This window comes from Rana temporaria, chromosome 7 (assembly GCF_905171775.1).
Source record: "Rana temporaria chromosome 7, aRanTem1.1, whole genome shotgun sequence".
Lineage (NCBI taxonomy): Eukaryota > Metazoa > Chordata > Amphibia > Anura > Ranidae > Rana > Rana temporaria.
The window spans coordinates 165899493-165925060 of NC_053495.1; the positions used below are offsets into that span (position 1 = coordinate 165899493).

The 25568-nt window shown below is 41.4% G+C and overlaps 1 protein-coding gene across 2 annotated transcripts in view; it reads right to left on the reverse strand.

Moving 5' to 3' along the window:
• Nucleotides 1-25568, reverse strand: part of PAPPA2 (pappalysin 2) — a 364705-nt gene that overhangs the window by 49838 nt on the left and 289299 nt on the right. For both annotated transcript variants that reach the window (XM_040360367.1, XM_040360366.1), the window contains exon 18: nucleotides 17100-17262. In XM_040360367.1, coding sequence (XP_040216301.1) covers nucleotides 17100-17262 — 163 coding nt within the window. The remainder of the gene's footprint in view (nucleotides 1-17099; nucleotides 17263-25568) is intronic.

Genomic DNA, 25568 nt, shown 5'->3' on the forward strand with positions numbered 1-25568 from the left:
CTTTTCCCATTGCTTAGTCTAAAAGGTGCCTCTCTGGAAACATTGCACCATACCTGCAATACAGAAATTCTCTTAGGCCTAGTACACACGAGAGGATTGATCCGCGGAAACGGTCCGGAGGACCGTTTCCGCGGATAAATCCTCTGGCGGATTTTGATCTCATGGTTGTACTAACCATGAGATCAAAATCCACGCGGAATTCCCTCCGCGGTGACGTGTTGCGCCGTCGCCACGATAATGACGCGGCGACGTGCGCGACGCTGTAATATAAGGAATTCCACGCATGTGTCGTATCATTACGACGCATGCGAGGGATGTAATCGGACGGATTGATCCGCTGTGTCTGTACAGACCAGCGGATCAATCCGCTGGACTGGATTCCAGCGGATAGATTTCTTAGCATGCTAAGAAATTTTGATCCGCTGGAAATCCATCGGGCCGAAAAAAATCTGCGGATAAATATCCGCTGGGTTGTACACACCAGGAGATCTATCCGCTGAAACCGGTCCGCGGATACATTTCAGCGGATCGATCCTCTCGTGTGTACGGGGCCTTAGAGAGCACTCAAAACCGGTTACAGCATTGTTAGCAGTGGCACACGGGCGCCATCCCCCTATCCATGCTTCCGGCCCCCTAATCTACATACAGGGAGCCGGATTTATGGATTCTAATCGTGGTTGTTTGTTTTTTAAGCACGTGATTATAGGCCCTAATCACTTGCCGCCCCCCCCCCCCAAAAAAAAACACCAGCCGCCACTGATTCTTAACCACACTGCAGCTAATGTTTATACTCATTGTAAATTTCTAGATTTGCTGATTTATGAGTTAATTTCAGTCCAGTGGTACAGAACTCTATTCTAGGTTACTTTGGCACAGCAATTAAATTGTCTAGCAGACTGTGTCTATAGCTAACTATTGTGAGCTCATTTATACTCAAACCACTATTTATTCCAACAATACACTAAGTTCATTTATCACTAAACGGTCTTGTGTCTAATTCCTGATACTAATTCACAGCCAAGTGGAAGGTATCTACACTGTGCAAGTGCTTGCAGTGACTTTCATTCAACCATGTGTGTCAGAAGGGCTAGAGGTTGTTCTTGGAGTCGAGGCGCAGAACAGAGAACCCAAATTACCAATCAGCTCCTTCGGGGAAAGCGCTACATATGGTATGCTACATTAAAACATACTATTGAATAAAATAAATGCATCCAGTCCCTTGGAAACATACCAATGAGACACCACTGAAATTTAAAATAAATAGCTTTTTCAATATTTTGTATATAAGAAGGGTTAATTTACTAAAATAAAGTAGGATGCTTACTGTGCAATGACATTTTTGCTTACTTAATGAATGAGGTAACGTTCTGCTGACTTCCATCAAGTGAATATTATCAAGCAAAATCAACTCCAAGAAGTCAAAAGATGAATGGAAGATTGACTTAGGCTACCCATTGACATTAACCACTTAACCCCCGGACCATATTGCTGCCCAAAGACCAGAGCACTTTTTGCGATTCAGCACTGCGTCTCTTTAACTGACAATTGTGCGGTCGTGCGACGTGGCTCCCAAACAAATTTGGCGTCCTTTTTTCCCCACAAATAGAGCTTTCTTTTGGTGGTATTTTATCACCTCTGCGGTTTTTAGTTTTTGCGCTATAAACAAAAATAGAGCGACAATGTATTCTTCTACATATTTTTCGTAAAAAAAATCACAATAAGCGTTTATTGATTGGTTTGCGCAAAAGTTATAGCATTTACAAAATAGTGGGTATTTTTATGGCATTTTTATTCATATTTTTTTATTTACTAGTATTGGCGGCGATCAGCGATTTTTTTCGGTACTGCGACATTATGGCGGACACTTCGGACACTTTTGACACATTTTTGAGACCATTGGCATTTTTATAGCGATCAGTGCTATAAAATGCATTAGATTACTATAAAAATGCCACTGGCAGTGAAGAGGTTAACACTAGGGGGCAGGGAAGGGGTTAAGTATGTTCCCTGGGTGTGTTCTAACTGTAGGGGGGTGGCCTCACTAGGGGAAATTACTGATCTTCTGTTCATACATTGTATGAACAGAAGATCAGCATTTCTCCCCCTGACAGGACCGGGAGCTGTGAGACCTCCCGGTCCCCGCTCTGTAACGAGCGATCGCGTGTGCCCGGCGGCGATCGTGCCCGCCGGGCACGCGCACGGGAGTCGGGGGCGATCGCCCCTAGTGGCCTGCGCGAGAGCAGACGTTATACTACGGGCTCTCGCGCAGGGGAGCGGTCAGCAAGCAGTTAAACTGCGGTTGTCAGATGTGTGAATGGTAATTTGCTCTAATGATCCTTTTTATAAACAGACAGATTGTTCACAAAATGCACTGGTAAAAGTGCCAAATAATATAGAAATAAAGCTTCTAGGACAGGAAATGCACAGGGGTTGTAAAGGTTCATGTTTTTTCATTGGCTTGCGCTGCCGCCAATCAAATCCAATGAAGCGGGCGCTGGGGGGCGTGGCCAAGTCCTGCAATTGGCAGCTATGGATGCTGAATACAGGACTCGGGAGCGCCCCCGCAAGGTAACCTCCTTGGGAGAGCGCTTCCCAGAGGGGGTTAACTGAGGCAGGGAGGAGCCGAGAAAGCAGCCGTGGGACCCCAGAAAACGCAGTTCGAGGCCACTCTGTGCAATACGAGCTGCACAGTGGATGTAAGTATGACATGTTTGTTATTTTAAAAAAAAAATGTAAACCTTTACAACCACTTAAAGTAAGAGCTTTTGAATGAATAAACTTTCTACGGTCTTCCTGAACAATTAGGTTTAATTCACCCACTACATCTTTTACGATATAAAGATAGACAATGAGTTGGAGTGTTGGATCCCTAAATTGGGTTGGATATCACCACTTAATGTGGAGTGTTGCATGGTAGGCAGCACTATACAGTGCAATTGCCAGTGCAAGTACAGAGCTGTGGGAAGGATGTGTATTGCATGGAGCAACCTCCACAGTCATCAAGTTTATTCCAGGAAAATAATAATGTTTTTTTTTTTAAGAAAACCCATCCCCCAAAAAAATGCTGAGGATGTCATGTGTCTACATATGTACAACTGCTTTTCAAGAAAACCATTGACTAGAGTAGGGTGATCACCAAACATCTTCAGATCAAGGCAAATAATGTCCTCATAGCAGGACAAGAGGAAAGTCATATGAGAGATAAAAAATGGTAGAGTGTTGCCATACATGGCAAAATTAGCAGGGCAGCTGGCTACACTGCCTTGTCCAGTTGGAGTGCCAGTTCTATTAAGGTGACATATGACAGTAGAATATACACTGTTACCCCCCCCCCCCCCTTGTCACTATTTCATTGAGAAAGAAAAAAAACTGTTTCTGATGGCATTTAGATATTCCAACTTGAGATGATCTTTTATGTTCTGTAGGAATATCCTAAAAATAAAATGTTATGCCCCATACACACGATCGGAAATTCCGACAGCAAAAATCCGATGTGAGCTTTTGACTGGAAATTCCGACGGTGTGTATGCTCCATCTGACTTTTGCTGTCAGAATTTCCGCCAACAAAATATTGAGAGCTGTTCCCCAAATTTTCAGATGGAAAAAATTGGAAAATTCGATCGTCTGTAGCAATTCTGACGCGCAAAATTCGGATGCATGCTCGGAAACAATTCGATGCAGGCTCGGAAGCATTGAACTTAATTTTCTAGGCTCGTCGTAGTGTTGTACGTCACCGCATTCTTGACGGACGAAAGTTCAGAGAACTTGTGTGACCATGTGTATGCAAGCCAAGCTTGAGCAGAATTCCGTCGGAAAAACCATCCAAGGTTTTTACGACGGAAAATCAGATCAAGTGTACGTGGCATAACAAGCAGAACTTGACTTGCTTTGAAAACTGGGCCATACGTGGTGACCCTAAGGTTGGCCATTTATGACACAATTATCTCAAAGTGACTGATTTAAGCATCACATACAATAATCCAAGCATCATTTTTAACAAACACTTCCAGTTGTCAGAGGCACCAATTATTGCATACAGTTTCCAACATGCTGAGGAGACATCTACACTAAAGCCGCATACAAACGACCATTTTTAATGTCCAAGAAAAAACTAAGTTTTTCTCAACGTGATTCTTGTCAAGCCTGCCTTGCATACACACGATCGCAAAAAAAAGAAAATGCTTGCGCAAAGCGCGGTGACGTACAACACGTACGACGGCACTATAAAGAGGAAGTTCCATTCAGATGGCGCCACCCTTTGGGCTGCTTTTGCTGATTTTGTGTTAGTAAAAGTTTGGTGAGAGACAATTTGCGCTTTTCAGTCTTTGTGCTTTTCAGTCTGTTACAGCGTGACGAATGTGCAATCTCCATTACAACCGCTAGTTTTACCAGAACGAGTGCTCCCGTCTCATAACTTACTTCTGAGCCTGTGCGTTTTTTTCCCATCGTTAAAGTCTACACACAACCATTTTTCACGACGTGAAAAACGACGAGAAAAATTAGAGCATGTTCTACATTTTTAATGGACATTTTTTACGTCGAGAAAAATACTCTGGAGCCTACACACAATCGTTTTTAATGACCAATTAAAAAAATTGCATTTTTCACATCATGAAAAACGGTCATGTGTACGCGGCATAAGGCATCATCAGTGCCATACAATCAGTATATTAATATACCTGGCTGTGGTTAAAAGTTGAAGTCTAACTATGTTAAACAATAAATGTAGCAGGGTAGACAACTCACAGAACTAGCAACACCAAGGTGCATAGAATGTCAGCTGACTGCTGAGTGCACATCTTATATTGTATTCTCTTTTATAAGGCCCTCTTGATAGGCCTTTAGGCAATCTACAGCTGCCACTACTTCACTGCACAATCTGTTAATAGAATAAAGGACATGCAGGATAAAAAAGGATGAAGGCAGAAAGCTGCAAAGCTGCATAACATTATATCGACTAGACAGTCCACCAAAGTTACAGGTGCTACAAAACAAGGATAAGCACTGGCTGTTCTTGTGTCAAAAGCCACAGGGAAATCAGAAAGACAAAGCTGCAAGAGACTGCGACTTAAATAGGAATTATTTTGTGTCCAGTCATCACTAAATCATCACATTGGGCATCTATTTTGTCTGTGATAGAGATTTGGGTGTCATTTGCAATACTCAGGTCATGAATTTGTGATAAGCAATTGAAAATGGTTATTTTGCACTGAAAACAATTTGTAGCAATGGATGCAAAAATATGAAAAGATGAGATTTGGAAATGAATTGTGTAGTTTAGAAGACAGAACTCAGTTGGTAAACCCCAATTACAGGTAAGTGTTTCTTGTTTGTTTTGTTTTTAATCCATAAGGAAGTATTAGTATATGATTTTTATTGATGTTTGTGGCCCCATTTGGGGTGATTTTATTCTTTTGACACCAGCACAAAAAAATGAAGGAAACTTGTTTACTTGGACAGAAAGTGAGACCTGTAGACCCGAAGACCTGAGACCTGAAGAAGAGAAAATGGATGGAGTCTCTGCATGACTTATGCCACGTACACACAATCATTTTTCGGGTTCTTAAAAACGATTGTGTGTGGGCTTCAGAGCATTTTTCGGGTTCTAAAAAATACAGGCTCTATTTATTAACGACGTTTTTAACATTGTCGTTTTTCGGGTTGTAAAAAATGGTTGTGTGTGGGCTTTAACGTTGTGAAAAATCCGCGCATGCTCAGAAGCAAGTTATGAGACGGGAGCGCTCGTTCTGGTAAAACTACCGTTCGTAATGGAATAGCACATTCATCACGCTGTAACAGACAGAAAAGAGCAAATCATCTTTTACTAACACAAAATCAGCTAAAGCAGCCCCAAGGGTGGCACTATCTGCATGGAACTTCCCCTTTATAGTGCCGTCGTACGTGTTGTACGTCACCGCACTTTTCTAAAGCATTTTTTTTCACGATCGTGTGCAGGCAAGGCCGTTTTAATGATCAAGTTGAAAAAAAATTTGTTTTTTCTAGAGCATGAAAATCGTAATTTTTTAGAACCCGAAAAATGATCGTCTGTATGCGTCATAAGGGGAAGAACAGGTCAGAAAAAGAATCACAAGAGAAGTCAGCACTTGGAATGGCATCCAACAACGGTTAATGGTTAAAATGTATAACGGCTGTAAAACAGTCAATGTGTTTCGGCCATCAGGATAACCATTATTGGATGTCATTCCAAGTGCTGACATCTCCTTGTGATTCGTGTTACGTGAGGCTTTGTCAGCCTGTAGGTCTGAGTATCGGGCTGAGCTGCGATGTGAGAAGGTGGAAGCACTTACACACCTGTATTCATTTGAGGTCAGAAAAAGGGTAAAAATGTGCATTCAATGTGGAAGGGGTGTAGGTCTTTCCAGATTGGTGGCTAAAGGTCAAATGAGCTGAGTGGAGCCACAAGTTTTTTTTTAGAATGATGGGTATTAATTCTGGAAAATTCAGTTGAAGAGGAAGCTTGCCTACCCACGCTAGTTCATAGTAAATCAAGGGTTGTGGGGTGGTATTAATCCAGGGTATTAAATTTCTACTTGGTTGGCTATTGGTAGTTCTCCCAGGAGAGGGGTTGTAAAGGTTCATGTTTTTTCACCTTAATGCATCCAGAGTTTGAAGTGATTAGTGGTCTCCTGGGCAGTGAGTGAGTTAGTGGGTGGAGGTAGTGGAAGACGAAATGGAGAGTTGAAGGTAGAGAAGAGTTGACATGGACGGGATGATAAGTTGTTAATGAGAGTGATAAAATAGGTCTGCTTGGCAGTGAGGTGGCTGGAATTTTAATTTTGGAGGGCATATTTATATTGGTTGAAATCTTTCTAAAGCCTCATACACACGATCAGACTTCCATCAGACTTTTCCATGGATTTTTGTCCGAAGAGGCGTTGGCGATGAACTTGATATGCATACACACGGCAGAAATTTTTCAGCCAACATTCAAGAAATAACATGGTTTTATAGTTCACCCTTTGGGCAACTTCTGCTATTGTTGTCTGATGTTTAGCATTGGTTCTGAGCATGCGTGTTTGTACTTTGAATTTTAGTCCGATGGACTTGTGTACACAAGATCGGATGATCCGACGTAACACATTTGTTGTCAGAAAGTTTGAGAGCATGCACAGCAAACATTTGTCCGTGGAAATTCTGACAATTGTCCGATGGAGCATGCAGATGGTCGGATTGTCCGATAAAACACGTCCGTCGGACCGTTATTGACGGAAAGTACGATCGTGTGTATGGGCCTTAAGACTTAAGCCTCGTACACACGATCGGACTTCCATCAGACAAATCCGTGGATTTTTGTCCGCAGGGAGTTGGCTGGGAACTTGTTCTGCATACAGACGGCAGAACTTTTTCAGCCAACATACACAAAACTACGTTGTTTTTCAGCTCTTTAGCGCCACCCTTTGGGCAACTTCTGCTAATGTTGTCTGATGGTTAGCATTGGTTTGGAGCATGCGTGTTTGTACTTTGGATTTTCGTCCGAAGAACTTGTGTATACACTATCGGATAATCCGATGGAACACATTTGTTGTCGGAAAGTTTGAGAGCATGCACAGCGAAAATTTGTCCGTGGAAATTTCCGACTACAATTGTCCGATGGAGCATACATAAGGTCGGATTGTCCAATAAAACACATCCGTCGGACCGTTGTTGTCAGAGAGTCCGATCGTGGGTATGGGCCTTCACACCACAGGCTCTCAAGAGCATGGCTATGTTTTTTTTAGACTTCTAGTGTCAAATTATTGGTTACTAGCGGCAGCACAGATACTTATTTTCTTTGATCTTACAAATCTTGCTATAATGCCTATCACACCAAGACCTTTTTATAACAGTAAAAACACTTATTAAGTAGAGAAAAAAATGTGGATCCTCCATCAGTTTGTTCATTGCTGTCAGTGTACACATTAACTTCCTCTTCTATAAGCATGCTCTAAGCATGCCAACAAGTTAAAAGAAACTTCCCTAAAGCAAAAAACAGACAGCAATAAAAACCCAACATCCTCTAGCACTAGGTGACAGTCTCATTACTTTTTTAACAAATAACAGATATTAAATTATTGTATACTAAATTAGGGACCTCTAAGCAACAGTAAAACTGGCCAAAGTCCTCTTGGGAACCCATAAACAGCCCATCCTCACCTCATCATTGCAACCTATGCTCAAATCTATTGCATGGTGTGCAAATATTCAGCCATTTGTGACCTTCCTAAAAAAGACATTAGAAATCAAGGTGTGTTTCCAGCTGAAATTGAAAAAAAAAAGACTAAAGGGTGCATAAGCTGACCTATGTGTTAGCCTTTCCTTTGTGAAATGGAACCTTTTGCAATCCAATTTAAAAGATTTAAATGACTGATTGTTTTAAAGCAGACAAGGGACACAAAGTTCAATTAAAAATCTCGTTCAGCACATTGTGAACTAAGCACTTCTACCAAAGGTGTGAAAAACAAATTTATTCCAACACTCTCATCACTGTCACAGATAATCAACTTAATTAGGTGTTAATTATATTTCACTGTTAAAATGAAATGTGACTATATCTGCACACAATCAAAATTAGCTATATTACCAGCGCATAAGTACACCACTCTTCGCAATAGCTATTTTTAAATTGTGCTGTACATGGAGGACTTGATCAGATATTTTTTTTTTTTACTTTTTTTTTTCAAAATATGAAAAAGTAACAGTTTGTGCTGGATGAGCAATTTGGGAAAATAACACATTTTGTATTATCCTATTTTCTGCACCTGCAAGAATTGCAAAACCCAGGGGCCTTTCAGCTCATCACTACTTAACGTAAACTGCTCACAAGACAGGCAAGAATATTAAGTTAGCTGTGAGGTTGGGGTTACAGTGTCATTGTAAGAGAGCTGAGCTGTTTTTCTGACACAGAGAAAAAAAACATTATAGGTAGATTGTAACAATACCTTGCAGTAAGTTTCAAGGTCAGGGCGTGCCATTGTAATTTGATTACTGATTACTAAATCCCATAAACTATTTAAAATACAGATGGTGTTTATAACATTGAGATGTGAAGCAGAACGCACTTTTTCAATGAAAAGGCCCAAAAAAAAAGACAGAAATAGTCAGCCCATCCGAAACTGTTAAAGTTTTGGTAGATACAGCACTTTTTTTTTTACTGGCTTCTCATGTTTTAGGGATTTTGATGTTTAGAGTTTCCAAGAGTAAAGCCTCGTACACACGATCAGTTTTCCCGACGGGAAGAGCTTTTGGCCGGGAATCCCGGCCGTGTGTATGCGCCTCGCAGTTTCTCAGACGGGAAAACTGCCCAAAATCCGCCAGGCAAGAAAAGAGAACCAGTTCTCTTTTTTTCCCGCCGGTGGACTTTTGTCCGGTGGTTTTTGGCAGTTTTCCTATAGGAAAAACTGTGATGGAGCATACACACGACCGGGATTCCTGGCCAAAGCTCCATCGCAGTTTTCCTGTCGGGAAAACTGGCCTGTGTAGGGTAAAGACTGAACCGAGCAGGTTCTTAGCTTTTCTGACGGTAAAAAGTCAGCCGGGAAACCCGATCGTGTGAGGCTTTAGGGTCCATTTTTATGGGTGTGTTCCATGCCGTTCAGCATGGGATCCATTCACATATCTCCTACTGATTCAAAACAGAATGGGATAGATGTTAAAATTAAGACATCTGTGCACGTTCAGTTTTTGCCCCCATTTTGATGTTTGTGAACCAAGGTGAACCCAGGTTAGGTTTATGGGCTGCCTGATGTAAACAACTATTTGAAAAATATGTAAAATCTATTTACATTAGGCTACATCTGATCTGTCATATTTAGGTCTGGTAAAAAACGGAAAAGGATGCAGTCATTTTCCATTTTTGCTTTCAGATCTAGATGGACTTGGAGGTAGACAGATATACATAGACACCATTGACATATGCCTACCTGTAGACATGCATAGAGCTTACGATCAGGCCCATCTGAAATAATGAAAGGTGGATACAATTAAAAACCTATGTGAAAGGGGCCCTACTAGTCATGGTGCCATTCACTGTGAAATATTGGAGGATTGTTTACTAAAATGAAAAAGTGAAAACAGGAAGCATTGAAGTGATTGTAAACCTCAGTCATGGAATATGAGCAAAGCACATAGGGCCAGATTCACAAAAGAGATACGACGGCGTATCTACTGATACGCCGTCGTATCTCTGTTTCTAACTATGCGGCTGATTCATAGAATCAGTTACGCATAGCTAGTCCTAAGATCCGACAGGTGTAATGGTCTTACACTGTCGGATCTTAGGATGCAGTACTGCGGCCGCGGCTGGGGGCATTTCTCGTCGTAATCCAGCGTCGGGTATGCAAATTAGCACTTACGGTGATTCCATGAAGCTTTTTCCCTTCGTTAAGTCGCCGTAAGTGTTAGTTTGCCGTCGCAAAGATAGGGTACCTTTTACAAAGTGTAAATTTAGTACACCATGTAAAAGTGTACCCTTCTTTCCCGTGTCGCTGTCAATTTTTATTTATTTTTTTAATTTTTCCCGCCGCATCTCTTTTTTACCCGTCGCGATTCACAAAACTCGGCGCAATGTAACTTTGCGTAAAGCACATCGGGAAAATAGCGTCGGGAGCATGCGCAGTACGTCCGGCGCGGGAGCGCGCCTAATATAAATGGGACTCGCCCCATTCGATTGGGCCCGCCTTGCGCCGGACGGATTTAAGTTACACCGCTGCAAATTTCCAGGTAAGTGCTTTGTGGATCGGGCACTAACTTGTGTAATTTGCGGCGGTGTAACTTAAATCAGAAAAGTTACGTTGCGCCCGCTGGCTGTGAATCTGGCCCATACTGTATATCTGTAGTGATTACTTATCTCTCCAAAGATCTAAGGCTGGCCAAAGACGTATTGCAGGAAAGAAATTAACTTTATTCCCCCCATCAACAAAGAAAGAGTTAATGCAGGAATCCCTCCTGCCGAACCATTGTCGGAAGAAGACAGTGATTATCGCTAACGGGTATAGCAGCCACTAGCGATAATCGCAAGAGAATGCAGAAGGCTGTTTGTACCCAAATTGATTAATCAATCAACTTGGGAGATTCAGCCTGTCCATTAATGGTTTGAATCTCGGGCCGGTTCAGCAGGAAGCGATTTTAACCGTGTATGGCCAGCCTAAGTGTTGTTTTTCTCTGATGCTTTGTTAATCTATTATCAGCCTGAGTCACGTCTGAGAAGTTTTTCCAACATATGAGATAACATTTGTATTGGGGAGGGAGCTTAGAACGGAGCTTGTCTATTCAAAACACAGTTTTTTTGCTGTGTGGAGGGGTGTGTTTCTTTCCTCAAATCAGCTTTCACACACTGTAACTGCAGCCTCTCCGACCCCTCCTCTGTGCTCCTGACAAATGAAGAAAGATTTTTAACAGGATCTGTCCCTTTGAAGGGTTGTTGGTGAAGAAAAGACAGCCAATAAATAAGTAAAACCTATTAAGGAGGACTTGTTTCATCTATGTGTGTCATCTGAGGCCGTTCACTTCACTGGGTATGCAGGTGTAACTCGAAAAATTTAAATATCGTGCAAACGTTCATTTATTTCACTAATGCAACTTAAAAGGTGAAACTGGTATATGAGAGAGACTCATTACATGCAAAGCAAGATAATTCAAGCTGTGATTTGTCATAATTGTAATGATTATGGCTTACAGCTCATGAAAACCCCAAATCCACAATCTCAGAAAGGTAGAATATTACATGCAATCAATAAAACAAGGATTGTACATAGAACAAATATTGGATCTCTGGAAAGTATAAGCATGCATATGTACTCAGTACTTGGTTTGGGCCCCTTTTGCAGCAATTAGTGCCTTAATGCGGCGTGGCATTGAAGCCATCAGCCTATAGCACTGCTGAGGTGTTATGGAAGACTCTTTTGCATTGTTCGGTCTCATGTCTCTCATCTTTCTCTTGGCAATGCCCTATAGATTTTCTATGGGGTTTAGGTCAGGTGAGTTTGCTGGCCAATCAAGCACAGTAATCCCACGGTCATTGAACTAGGTTTTGGTGCTTTTGGCAGTGTGGGCAGGTCTGGTCCACTGCGCTTCATTAAGTCCAGGGTCACCGCAGCCGTCTACCGATTTTGGAGAACTTCATGCTTTCTTCCGCAGACGAGCTCTATGGGGATGATGACTTTATTTTCCAGCAGGACTTTGCTGGAAAATAAAGTCATCATCCCCATAGAGCTCGTCTGCGGAAGAAAGCATGAAGTTCTCCAAAATCGGTAGACGGCTGCGGTGACCCTGGACTTAATGAAGCGCAGTGGACCAACACCAGCAGATGAATCAACACAGACTGTGGAAACTTCACACTGGACTTCAAGCATCTTGCAGTGTCTGCCTCTCCATTCTTCCTCCATACTCCGGCTCCTTGGTTTCCAAATGAGTAGCAAAATTTGCTCTCAGAAAAGAGGACTTTGGACCACTGAGCAACAGACCGGGTCTGTTTTTCTTTAGCCAAGGTAAAACACTTCTGACAATGTTTGTTGTTCAGGAGTGGCTTGACAAGAGGTATACGACATTTGAAGCCCATGTTCAGGATCCGTCTGTGTGTGTGGTGGCTCTTGATGTACTGACTCCAGCCTCAGTCCACTCCTTGTGAAAGTTCCCAACACCTTTGAATGGCCTTTTCCTGACAATCCTCTCCAGGCTGCGGTCATCCCTGCTGCTTGTGCACCTTTTTCTTCCACACTTTTCCCCTCCACATAACTTTCTATTAATGTGCTTTGATACAGCACTTTGGGAACATCCAATTATTTTGCAATTACCTTTTGAGGCTTTCCCTCCTTATGGAGGGTGTCAATGATGGTTTTCTGCACAACTGTCAGGTCAGCAGTCTTTCCCATGATTGTGATTCCTACTGAACCTGACTGAGAGACCATTAAAAGGCTCAGGAACCCTTTGCCAATGTTATGGCTTAATTAACTGATTAGAGTGGGACACTTTGAGCCTAGAATATTGCACCTTTTCACAATATTCTAATTTTCTGAGATTGTGGATTTGGGGTTTTCATGAGCTGTAAGCCATAATAATTTGATTTGATTTGATTTTTGATTTAATTTGATTTGATTATTTGTTAAGCGCCAAATACAGTTCAAAAACTGTGCCTAAGCGCTAGACAGACCAAATACATATACTGATAATCAAAGAAATAACCATAGCAAATATCACATACAAAATCGATTAGTAATAAATAACAACTGAAATAGCACAAGGAGGATCATCTAAACAGAGGGAAAAACATGAAATAAAAAAAAAGAAAGGTTGAAGAAGCAGAATACCAGTCCACATTTAAATAGGCAGCAACAAGTCAGGGCAGACTGATTAGCTGGTTAGTAGTAAATAGCACATGTTCCTTATTCATATACATTGGAAAGTAAGTGAGTCTTCAGTACCTTGCTAAAATGAGTTAGCGAGTTCATTTTCCGCATACTCTCAGGAAGATTATTCCATAGGAATACACCAAAGACTTGGAGAGTTTTTCCACCAGCTGCCGCAAAATTATATGGTTTCGGCATAAGACGGTTTTGATTCGCCGACCGTAAAGATCTTTTTATGACAAATCACAATTATGACAAATAACGGCTGGAACTATCTCATATATTAGTTTCACCTTTTAAGTTGCATTAGTGAAATAAATGAACTTTTGCACAATATTCTAATTTTTCTAGTTTCACCTGTTTGTGAGGGTTTACAACCCCTTTAACTTCAGGCATCCAATCATGGTAATGTAATTGCACTGCATACAACTTTAGGTTTGAAGTGAACACAGGTTTACTTTACCTTACTTCACCCTTTAGCTAATCAGGCCATACCAGGTCATTGACCTTTGCCTGAATATGCATTCTCCTGCCCTGATTTAAAATTACAGAATGTAGGAGTAATTCAGAGACATGCAGAAAAGGTTAACAGCAGCCCTTGAGAAAGCCAAACCATCACGCATTCCTTTTCTGACAATGCTACCGGACAAGAACCCATCCCACCATCTGCACTAGCCCACAAAGAAATACAGATGTGAGGACTAATGTTGCTGCAAGTGAAGAAAAGTTTGACAGGGGTCACGGTTAGAATGCGGTCTAAAGCAATAATTACTGAGTGAAGGAGGTGTGGCAGATTGCATTAGCACATTGTTGATGATTAAGCTAACACAAAATTCCTCCTCATGTCATAATTGCAGCTCACTGTTTAACACATAAAGGTGCTGTCAATTGATCTGCTTTCAGAGAACTAGTGTCAGACTGCTGGCTCAACACCTCATTTCCCATGCTTCTTATGCAGGCAGGGATAGTCCAGCAGTGCCATCAAATGGTAAATGTAGAGATGAGATATTTTCTGCTCAAAAATTAGGTCATGAACACAGCTGAACCACCACATTCTCCATTTTTTTCTGGGGAAACTAACTAAATGTACTGTTTATTTTTTGCTCCAACAAGAAGATTAGGAACTTTTTGTACTCGCTGTGGCAGATAGGCAGATCTAGAAACCCAAATGCAGGCATCTCTCTCATACAGAAAGTGACTACATTGGGACAAATGAGTAGATGTGAGGTCAGTTGTCCTCTCCCTCCTTTAGAAAACCAAGGAGCTTCTAATGAAAAAGGAAAATGCACATCCTCTCCGTTCAACCCCTCATATTAATACATGTGAAGACAGGAGCCATGGGCAAAATCATATACAAAAAAAAAAAAGGAAAACATTGCCTTTCACTGACATGCAGAGTAGTAAGTCAATCACTCCCTCCGGACAGCTGGAATGTGTTTATTGGACCCTGTCTTTTGACAGTGAGAAATAACAAACCAGAAGCACGCTATATCCTGGTATAAAACTCATGAACAGTTACCACAAGTAGTGATGGAATTATAGTAAAAACTTGGCTGCCTATGATCACCATAACTATGATTATCCCAACAGTCCTTAAAGTGGTTATAAAGGTAGATCATTTTTTTACCTTAATGCATTCTATGCATTGACCTAAGAAAACTTCTACATGCAGATCCACCTCAGCCCCCTCCTAAATACTTACCTAATCCCAATCTTGATCCAGCAATGTGCATGAGAGCAGAGGCTCTCTTGGCTTGCTCCCTCCTCATAGGCTGAGAGACAGCAGCCATTGGCTCCTGCTGCTTTCAATCACAGCCAATAAGGAGGGGGCAGGGCTGCGCCAGAAAAAAAAGACTGGGGCTACATCGCACAGAGCAGGTAAGTATAACATGTTTTTACGTTAAAAATTATCATTTACAATCACTTTATGCAGAATTGATAATCATATGCTTTGATATAAATATGGCCATTAGTGGGAGCATTTACAAACCTGCAAATGTACTAAAATAAATCAACATTTCAAACAGCAAACAAGTAACAACATTTTGAGTATAGACTCATGTAGAGCTCAATAATAATTTGGCACTTATCCAAATTTGAGTGTAAAAAATCAGACCAAGTAAACACCTGGTGGCAGTTGCTGATATTGCCTAACAGGTATGTGTTCACCTAGGAGGAGGATGGGTTGGACTATCTTGGTACTGATAACATTGACACATATAGTATCATAGAAAATTATTTATCCCCTGTGAAGTTTCTGTTGAGGTGGAGTAAAGCATCTTTATCTTTATTAGAGAGTGGCACTTACATGTCCCCTCGTCCGCCACGGGGGGGGGGGGGGGTATTTATGAGCCTACGGCCCTATTTTGGGTGAGTAGATCTCTTTATTATAAACAAGGATTGCACATAATCTCTTGTATATTATGTATTATTGTTTGTATGCTGTTTATTATATTTTTGTTTACTGCATTATCTGCTATACAGATTATTCCTCCTGAAGAAGCGGCTGAGTCTGCGAAACAGGTAGAGGATACTGCTTTACTCCACCGCAACAGAAACTTCACGGGGTCACCCACCAGTAGTAGCTTTTTGTCTTTGGGTGGGGTATTGCATGTGTGTTTTTTAGAATTTTGTATAATTTTATATGTAATAAATAATTTTTTATGATACTATATGTGTCAATGCTATCAGTACCGAGATAGTCCAACCCGTCCTCCTCCTAGGTGATCACATACCGGTTAGGCAATAACAGAAACTGCCACCAGGTGTTCACTTGGTCCAATTTTTTACAAACAGCAAACAAGAAAAAAAAAGTGATTTCATAATAAAATACTTTTATGGACATGCTACTACTATATTTTAAAATGTATACTTATTGACAATATGCTATCATTTCCAAGTTTGTTTGTTTTTTATAGCTATAGCAATTTGCACTGCAAGTAAGAAAATGTTAATAATTAAGTACCATGTGCCCTGATTACCATTGTCACTGGCCTGTTTCTGAGAACAGGAATAGAGGGGACAATTGTCTAACAGGGGTTTTCCTCATTGGAGGACAAAGATAAAATCCAGATAGCTGCACTTCTTGATGACTTTATTAGGAGTATTAGTATAATCACTACAAGGACAGATGCAAACAGTGGGGGCAGGAGAGAATAACGCGTTTCCTACCCAACCAATGTATAATCATAAGCAAAATGCTTTGTCCTCTCCTGTCCCCAACGGTTGGCCTCTATCCATGTAGTGGTTTTACGGAAAAAAAAAACATCAAGAAGTTCAGCTATCTGTATTTCTTCAATGCAGCTGATGGACTGAGCTTCCACTGTAAGTGGTGATGCAGTGATTAGTGAGCCAGGTGAGCAGCAGCCTGGAGTAGTGCTTAGAGCTTAATTGGGATTTTCCTACATTGAAAGGGTATCCTTTTCCTTCTAAGTCTACAGAACAGGTAGTGAAAGGAAATCTCCCTAAGGATACACAGATGACAAAAAAACAAAAATAAACACAACTGGCAGTGGTTTTAACTTCCAGTACTCCATCCAATATTAAAAAAAGTTTTGACTTTAGATATACCTTAACATGTGTGATTTTAAGATACCAACCAAATACAGCAAGTACAGCGCTAACATCCTTAAAGCAAACCATGCATACTGAATCTTGCATCACTAACACTACAATACAGAGTGCACTGCATTGAAAATCACGATTTCTAGTGCCATTACAGATAAAGCTCCATTTGAAATGGTATCTAGCTCATACCGTGTAAGATCCGCAGTACAAGGTACATTTGCTGTCCACCTCTAGTCCACGGGTACAGTTGTACATTCCCCAGAGAATGATGGGCAAGGGTTCACACAGGATAGGAATGCATCGGCCAACATCCCACAGAGCGGTCTGAAGACAGTGTATTTTCAGGAACTTCCTGTAATAAAAAATGTCACCTTAATCTCAACTGCAGCAAAAACTTAATTTTTTTTGTCTTATTTAGCATTACAAAGTGATAGAACCTCTCTCTAGTTTTTATTGCCATCTATTTCCCCAGTGAGAACATTTCCAAACACTTTTTGTCTTGTGAGCAGTGGGATAAGAAGTAATGGGAAATCTCTACAGTGGGGATAGAAACTTGGAACAGAAAATAGGAAATTTTTACTTACCTACAAATTCCATATCTTGGAGTACAGCATATCACATATACTAAGTATACACAGGCCGTGGCAGGTATATACTGGCCATCGGGACTACCGGGAGTTTCCCGGTGGGCCGATGGCTCAGTGGGCCAGTCAGGTGCATTCCTGGAGTCGCTCCTCACTGACAGTGAGTGATCACGATTTCACTTGTCAGGAGGAGATGCTGCCATCACATGCTGGGGAGAGGATTATGCCGCGTACACACCATCACTTTATGTGATGAAAAAAAATGACGTTTTTAAAAACGTCACTTTAATTGACTGTGTGTGGGGGAAAACGTCGTTTTATGTCTTGTAAAAAACGACCAAAAAAAATTGAAGCATGCTTCAATTTTATGTGTCGTTTTTCAAAAGTGCACTTTTTACTTCACAGAAATTGACCGTGTGTAGCAAAAAACGTCGTTTTCTAAGACGTTTTTTCATCCACGCATGCCCAGAAGCTACTTATGAAGCAAGCTTCAATGGTAAAACGTTGTGGAACGTAACCTCACTTTGCAAGATCATTGTGAGAAAACGATGGTGTGTAGGCAACTTCGTCTTTGAAAATGTTTTTACTTCACAGAAAGTGTTGTTTTTTTTCATCACATAAAGTGATGGTGTGTACGCGGCATTAGGCTTTCTGCTCCCTCCAGCTGGCAGACTTTCCTTTCTCTCTCCACTTACCACTTGTCACTTATCACATGACTGGAGAGAGAAACAAGATGTTGTCTTGAGAACCGTGAGTACACGTGGGAGGGGAAGGAGAGGGAGGACACTCTGATGTAAGAGGGCTGCTAGTAATGGGGACACTCTGATGTAAGGAGGCTGCTGGTGATGGGGACACTGATGTAAGGGGACTGCTGATTGGGATACTCTGATGTAAGGGGGTGCTATTGGGGACACTCTAAAGTAAGGGGGTGCTGTTGGGGACACTCTGTTGTAAGGAGAATGCTTTTGGGACACTGATGTAAGGAGGATGCTGTTGGGGACACTCTGATGTAAGGGGGTGCTGTTGGGGACACTCTGATGTATAAAGGATGTTGTTGGAGACACTCTGATGTATGAAGGATGTTGTTGAAGACACTCTGATGTAAGGGGGTGCCGATGGGGACACTCAAAATGAAATTGGGCAGGTCTGGATGAAGTCCAGGGCTAAATTTTTGTCCCAGTCCAGCCCTGGGCCGTGGGATATAGTCTGGTACCTTCAGGTGACTGGACACTGGCAAGCTTTTGTAGACATGCCCTCTGGGTGCCCCCTATAATTACCTCACTCCATAAGTGCTCCGTTTTGTAGCAAGCAATGTTACAAAACCCAGAAATAGAAAGGGGGGAGTTTCCTTTGTTCTATACTGTACTCCAAGATATGCAATATACAGGTCAAAATCCCTTTTATCTTACTTGTACAGTACAGGACTAAGGCTGAGTATTCATAGACCCTGGAACAACCCCAATAAATGAATGAGAAGGGTGGGCAACAACCAGGAAAAAAGAACTGTGCTAATAGGCCCAACAACAAGGTTCAACCAACCCGAGTTCAGAGTGACACAGAAATAATCTTGTGGTCAAAAGCTGCATCTGCAGAACATTGGACAATCACTTGGTAGAACTTTGAAAAGATATAAACAAAAGACCCGGTGTCAACCATACAAAGCTAAGCAGCAGAGGCCTGGTGCTGGAATACCTATTAAACACCCACCAAACTGGTGGTGCGTGCACATAAAAGTGAAGGAGGAGCTTTGTCCTTTATAATGTTAGTTCTGGCAATTAATTGTCTTATCCACCAAGCGATGGAAGCAGGAGTCCATCCTCCTAATAGAGGCTATTGCTTTACGGTAGACTCTGATGGCTCAGACTAGGTCCGGAAAGTAAAAAGTGATTTCTTTTGAGTGCCTTGGGTCAGAGCACAATGATGGCAGGACTAATGCCGCGTACAGACGGTCGTTTTTTGTGATGAAAAAAAAAACGACGTTTTAAATCATGAAATAAAACGAAGTTTTTGAAACTTAATTTTCAAAAACGACGTTGCCTACACACCATCGTTTTTTCAAAATGCTCTAGCAAAGCGCGGTTACGTTCAGCACTCTTTTCCATTGAAACTAGCTTCATAACTTGCTTCTAAGCAGGCGCGGGTTTAAAAACGTTGTTTTGCCCACACACTATCATTTTAATTGACACAAAAAACGACGTTTTGAAAAACTACACAAAAAATTCAAGAATGTTCGGAAAAAAATTCATCACAAAAAACGACCGTCTGTACGCGGCATAAGTCTTCAAAGATAATACCACTTTAGGATGAAAAGTTGGTCTTGTCTTTGTGAAAAAAGGCTCCTTAGAAGAGAGAGCCGCTAACTCAAAGACACGTCTGACAGACATGATAGCAACCAAGAAGGCCAGTTTGCAGGGGAGGTCATCAAAGAAGATTCCCCAGATGGGTTCAAAGGGTGTTTTCTGCAGGGCAAAGAGAACCAAGTTAAGATTCTAAGGTAGTACAAGATGCTTGAAGAGTGGCTAGATGCAACATACACCTAGAATAAAGAGTAAAACAAAAGCAGGATTTACTGTAGATTATTAGATTTTCTTTCCTCCCACCACAATTTCCTTCAACCACCGATTCAACCTGCAGATGAGGGCTTTGAGGGCTTTGTGGGCCCAGTCTTATGCTGAAAGGAAGGTCCGAACTTAAAGGATAAGTTCACCTTTTGCAATGTTACACCTATGTTTAGGGATCTTTTTCCCTCACCCACTGTCACTATTTAAAAACACCCACTCCCACACAGCAGCATCATTCATTCACCGTGATCTGTGAATGAATAAACTACAAAATCTGTCTACCAGCATGGCAGGTGGCTTGTAGTTCTCAATGAGGGCTCTGGTGAGTACTTTTGTAGTTCGTTGACATTTCCTGCACTTTAGTAACTCTCTGCCCATATGGGAGGTATGGGCAGACAGCTATACTAAGTGTTTAGAAGAGCCTGGAATTGCACCTACAATTAACTTATGAGTGAAATGCTTTGCAGGCTGCAGTTGCACATTTATTTACCTGTAAAATGATGTGCATTCATAATAATAATAAAAAAAGGTAAACCTAGCTTTTAAGTGTTGAAGTTAAAACCTGGGCAGAGCATTAAGGGTAGTACTGAGGAAGTGGATTTTTCCTCCTGTGACATTGTTGATGAATTTTTTAAGTGTCTCATCAAAGAGACATCCACATGTGAACCATCTTTTACAGGAAGGTCCAGCTGACTAGGATTTGAGCCACAAATTGTTTTGGTTGGTTGGACAGACAGAAATTGCAGCAACAGCTGGTTGTAGAGCTGGGCTTGCAAACGTAAAGAGAGCCTTTAAGAGCATCTCAAATGCTGTCTCTGCAGAAACTTTGAATAATGGAACATCTTCAAAAACTGCTTTTGTAGGTAAAGAGAGCCTGTAAATAAAAACATTGACCAAAACTGAACGATGTCCTTGCTATAGTTGGCTATTTACTTACCTCCAGAAGCCTTACTCAAAATATTTTTTCTGGATCAACCATTATTGTCATAAATTTGCCATTCTATATGTTCATGACCAGAAAATAATGTATATTTTTATATTTAGCAGATTTCTTTGTACCCAAGGGGGAAAACAAAACAGGGAAGATTCAAGTGTGACAATACCAAGGATTTTGCACACAGCAGCAGTGAGCCTATCTACATTGGAAAACATATTGGATGAAGCTGTACATTAGGTAGGAGTCTGGGGAGAGATATTTTCCATGGCCTGGTCTAACACCACCCCTGGGTCCTCTTGATTCCCTTCTATCTCCACCTCTTTTAAGCTAACTGTATTAAATGCAACTGTATTAAATCCATTAGTTTGCAAGGAATTGTGACATGGTTGCAGATTTAACGCATACCAGTATCCAGCTGGTTGTTGCTACGAGCACCCAAACTCAAGAGCAGATCCAGGAAAGTGTGCAATGGCAATATGAAGTATGGTTGCAGATAAGACTGCCTTGATGAGGTAGGTTGCTGGTTGCATGCCTGAGTTAGAGAAAGAATCAGATGCTGAAAGTTGTGTTAAAACTGGGTCCTGCTCCAGTGCAAGGGAAGCATTGCCACTTTTGTTAAATGTTGTGTGTCCCTTTGGCGGAGCAAATGTTTGCCTAAAATGTTCCTGTTGTTTTTCTTTTGCCTGGTTTTCAACATTTCTTCAGGGAATGATATGAGTACTCATGCAGTAAGGTGTGAAAATAGGGTAAGCATTCTTAAGAGGGAGTACACAGCAACTTTAAGTGCAGGCCATCCTGTAGCAAAGTCCTCATAGCAAAATGGAGGAAGGAAGCGTTTGGGTACCTTGGATGTAGGGGGAGGTGGTGGTAAAGTGTAAAACCTGTGGCATGATGTAACACCTGGTCATCAACCTGAGACTAAGCTCTGAGTGGTTGAGTTTTAGAGCCAAGTTTGAAAAGTTTGCACTGTAAAGTGAATACATTCCAAACACAATTCCAGTTTTTACAGTAACAAATCAGAGATACAGGGTGACCCTATCTTACTTGTCTACATCCACAGTCCCTATATAAGGTCCAGACTTCATGTCACCATCAGCATAACCCAAGAGGGGTCTTATGGGTCTGGGTTCCTTAGGAATGGACCACAGACATGGATCTGTATAGCACCCTGTGGCTAACACGCATGGAATACAGATCTGAAGTGAGCACCCTTTCTAATCCAGTGCCCTAAACAACTTTAAAGGCTGCCCCACAGTATGGGATTCAGGTGCATTCCCCAAGGTTTTACTGAGGTTGCACTAATCTGGATATACTACTTCTACTGCTGTATTAGAAGATATGAAGTTGATTGAAGAATCTGAGGAGAAAATAATAGTGGTTAAGCTAAGAATGATTCCTCTGTAAGGGAGAAAGAGGTTAGTCACCTTAGGGCACTAGCAAAAAATGTAGGGCTCACAGAGTGGGGTAGCGTTATAGGGGGATGCCCAGGGCGTGTCCTGAAAAGCTTGCCAGTGTCCAGTCACCTGAAGGTACCAGCATTTAACCCAGGGTCTATGAATACTCAACCTGTGTCCTGTACTATCAAGATAAGTATTTTTTTGGTACAGTACTGTTGGAAAATGTCCTCAATGAAGTCATAGATAGCAAAAAACACCTACCAGAATTTGCAACCCCTCACTAATCTATCCAAAACTGACAATTTATCAGGTGATAGTGACTAAATACGGTATTTATTAAATACTATTTTACACATACTGTTTAAAGAAATCATTCAGGATAGATACAGTATATAGAGGCTACAATTGCTGATCTCTTGTGCTAAAAATGCTGAAAATATGCAGATGGGGTATGAATATTCAATGGGGGAAGGGAAACCCCCTGAGAAGTGGACACAGGTATTAATAAACATCTGACAAAAGGTCTTATTCTCAACCACTCTATCCAAAACTTAAAAAGCAAAGTTGGGCTTTCAAGTGTAATATCTGTATTATCCATATTAATATACATACAGCATAACTATTTATACAAATATATAATGTTGGCTAAAGCTGTCAACACATATGAGATCAGTCAAACCAATCAGTCATATAAAGTAATGATGATAAGTTAACCAGGCAAGGCAGTTGCTAGCTGATCAATGTCCAGAGAAACAGCAATTGCATGTTGGAACACCTTTGCCAATTGGTGACTCAAGGCACCCTTTGCATTCACCACTCTTCTCTTCCTCCCTTGCCTTGATTTGATTTGCCACAAAAGCTAGGCTGGGCTGAAAGCTTTTCTTTATTGAGAACTCAATCCTGTTTATGCCAAAGATCAGTCAGATCAGATCCGCTTGACCAACCACCCACCTGCGTCTGTAAGCATCCAGATAAATGCTAATGTATTTTATTAACACATATACTGTATATACAGTACCTACTCAGTATTAGTTAGCCCTCCAAGCAATTGATACATATTCTATAGAATAGGACTAATCTCAGATTTTGTTTTATACTGTGTACTCATGTACAAGACTCAGCAGGAAAACGCTCTTGCAAGCAAATTTGTTTGAGCAAAAACATTTTTCACACATTTTATATAGATTTTTTTACTTTATATTTCCTTTGATTGTTCATCTTCAGACAAAATAACTAATAACTAGGTCAAGAACAAAGGCTTAGAGAGTCCAGGAGGTATTTGAGCTTTCTAAAACTCTAATGCTGCAGTAATAAAGAAGTCCACAAAATTAACTCTATGTTATCAAGTCCTTGTGATTCAAGTGAGTTTCATTAGTGCAACTGCCAACAATTAGAACATAATTCTTCATAAATAAATAAGAAATTAAATATGACACATACACAGTTGGCTTGAGAGGTGGGTGAGATAAGTTATTTACATTACTATAAGTACGAGTGAGCAAAAGTTCAGTTTTAGAAAATAATCTCTCTGTAAGTGTTAATGTGTCATCATCAGTCATGCATTCTAACAGTTGGTAGCAATGAGGAGATGGAAGTAGGTTTGAAATACCGAATTTGTGTAGAGTGCAGATGTGATAGAGAAAGGTGAGAAATGCTTAGCATAAAAAACATGATTACATAATTGCTTTGAGAATATAGAACTGTCTTTGGTAAATACACTAAGTCTCCTTTGGTATGACTGTTTGTTTCTATAATACTAATAAAATCAATTCCTTCTGCAGTGAAACAAGTAAAAAATCTCTTGTCTACTGTAAATCTGAATTTGTTTGAAGAATTAAAAACATTTTCCCTCCACATTCTACTCTCTGACATTCAACTTAACCAGTTGACCACTGGGCACTTAAACCCCCTTCCTAACCAGATCAATTTTCAGCTTTCGGTGCTCTCACAATTTGAATGACAATTACTCAGTCATACAACATTGTGCCCATCTGAAATTTTTGGCCTTTTTTTCCCACAAATAGAGCTTTCTTTTGGTGGTATTTGATCACCTCTTGGTTTTTTATTTTTTGCGCTATAAAAGAAAAAACACTGAAAATTCTGTAAAAACAAACAAACTAGTTTCTGTCATATTAGCAGGTATTGTGGGGTATTGGGGGTATTGCAGAGTATTAAGGGTTTTTTGCAGAGTATGGGGGGGTTATTGCAGAGTAAGGGGGGGTTATTGCAGAGTATGGGGGGGTTATTGCAGAGTAAGGGGGGTTATTGCAGAGTATGGGGGGGGTTCTTGCAGAGTATGGGGGGGTTATCACAGAGTATGGGGGGTTATTGCAGAGTATGGGGGGGTTATTGCAGAGTATTGCTGGTATTGCAGAGTATTGCACTGGGAGGGATGGATGGCTGGATCTGTGACTGCATTTGTCACAGATCCAGCCACAGCAGCTGCTGCTGCCACCCGCTCTCCCCCTCTCCTCTCACACTGTACCGATCGGTACAGAGAGGAGAGGGAGGAACCGGCGTCATCACATGACGCCGGTTTGTTTACAAGTGATCGCTCCGTCATTTGACGGAGCGATCACGTGGTAAACGGCCGATATCAGTGGCAATTTACCGCGATCTGTGATGCGCCGGGTCTTCTAGGTCCGGCGCTCACAGATGATTCCAGGAGCGCGCCCCAGGGGGCGCGCGAGAGGAGGATTCTGGGAGGACGTCCCAGGGACGTCCTCCCAGAATAACTCCACCGCGATGTAGACGTGTTTTGTCTATAGCGCGGTGGCAAAGAGGTTAAAGGAGAATTATTGGATTTTTTATCCCATAATCATACTTAACAAGGTGAATCCAGCATCGTTCCGATGCTGCATCTGTCCCCCGACGCCTCTTCACTAAGAATAGAGCCACCAGACACCGCCGATGGCTCGGTTCTCTCACCTCCCGGAGTGGAGAGCTGCTGGCTGTTAAGTATCATCTCTTCTCTCTGCTCCTCCATGCTCACTGGAGCCCTGAGCTGTGGAGGGGTGGAAAGCGGCCATCTCAACCTTTCAGCGACTTGCTGAGAGGCTGAGACTGCCATCAGTCCAGGCACCTGGCAGATCCACACTCCCAAAGTCGTGATGATGCGGTGCCTGGACTGATCTGTGTGATGTCAGCAGAGAGCAGACTTTAGACCACTCTCTGATGAA